General features: G+C 62.3%; 1 protein-coding gene across 1 annotated transcript in view; it reads right to left on the bottom strand.

Moving 5' to 3' along the window:
- LOC103797371 (G protein-coupled receptor kinase 5-like) overlaps window positions 1-332 on the bottom strand; it is a gene marked incomplete at both ends in the record, with an annotated part of 2,856 nt that overhangs the window by 2,183 nt on the left and 341 nt on the right. The window contains 1 exon segment of the mRNA XM_009069591.1: window positions 266-332. This exon segment is cut by the window's right edge and continues 14 nt beyond it. Coding sequence (XP_009067839.1) covers window positions 266-332 — 67 coding nt within the window.

Below are 332 nucleotides of genomic sequence, written 5' to 3'. Positions count from 1 at the left end.
CATGGGTACTCCTGCACAGGGGGCCCACAATGGTGCTGGCAGCCTTGGGAGATGAAGAGCCTCTTCCTTGGCACCAACTAGAGAGAAACCCATAGCACCCAACATGGGGGGGTTCTCTGCCCCTCTGCAGCCCCCCAGAATTGCTCCACTGCCAAGGGCCTGGGGTCGTGCTAAACCTGCCACAGGGCTCAGCACAGCCCCAACAGCTCCATCCCAGTAAAGTGCCTTGGCTCGTCCCCATCCCGAGCATCCCGTGGGTCCTCACCACGGCGTCCAGGAAGTGGATGCAGCGCAGGAGCTCCGGCCGTGTCTCACAGAACTGCCGGAAGAGC

This window comes from Acanthisitta chloris, unplaced genomic scaffold, assembly GCF_000695815.1.
Source record: "Acanthisitta chloris isolate BGI_N310 unplaced genomic scaffold, ASM69581v1 scaffold41320, whole genome shotgun sequence".
Lineage (NCBI taxonomy): Eukaryota > Metazoa > Chordata > Aves > Passeriformes > Acanthisittidae > Acanthisitta > Acanthisitta chloris.
The sequence above is the reverse complement of the archived record's forward strand: the minus strand, read 5'-3'. Positions and strand labels throughout refer to the sequence as shown.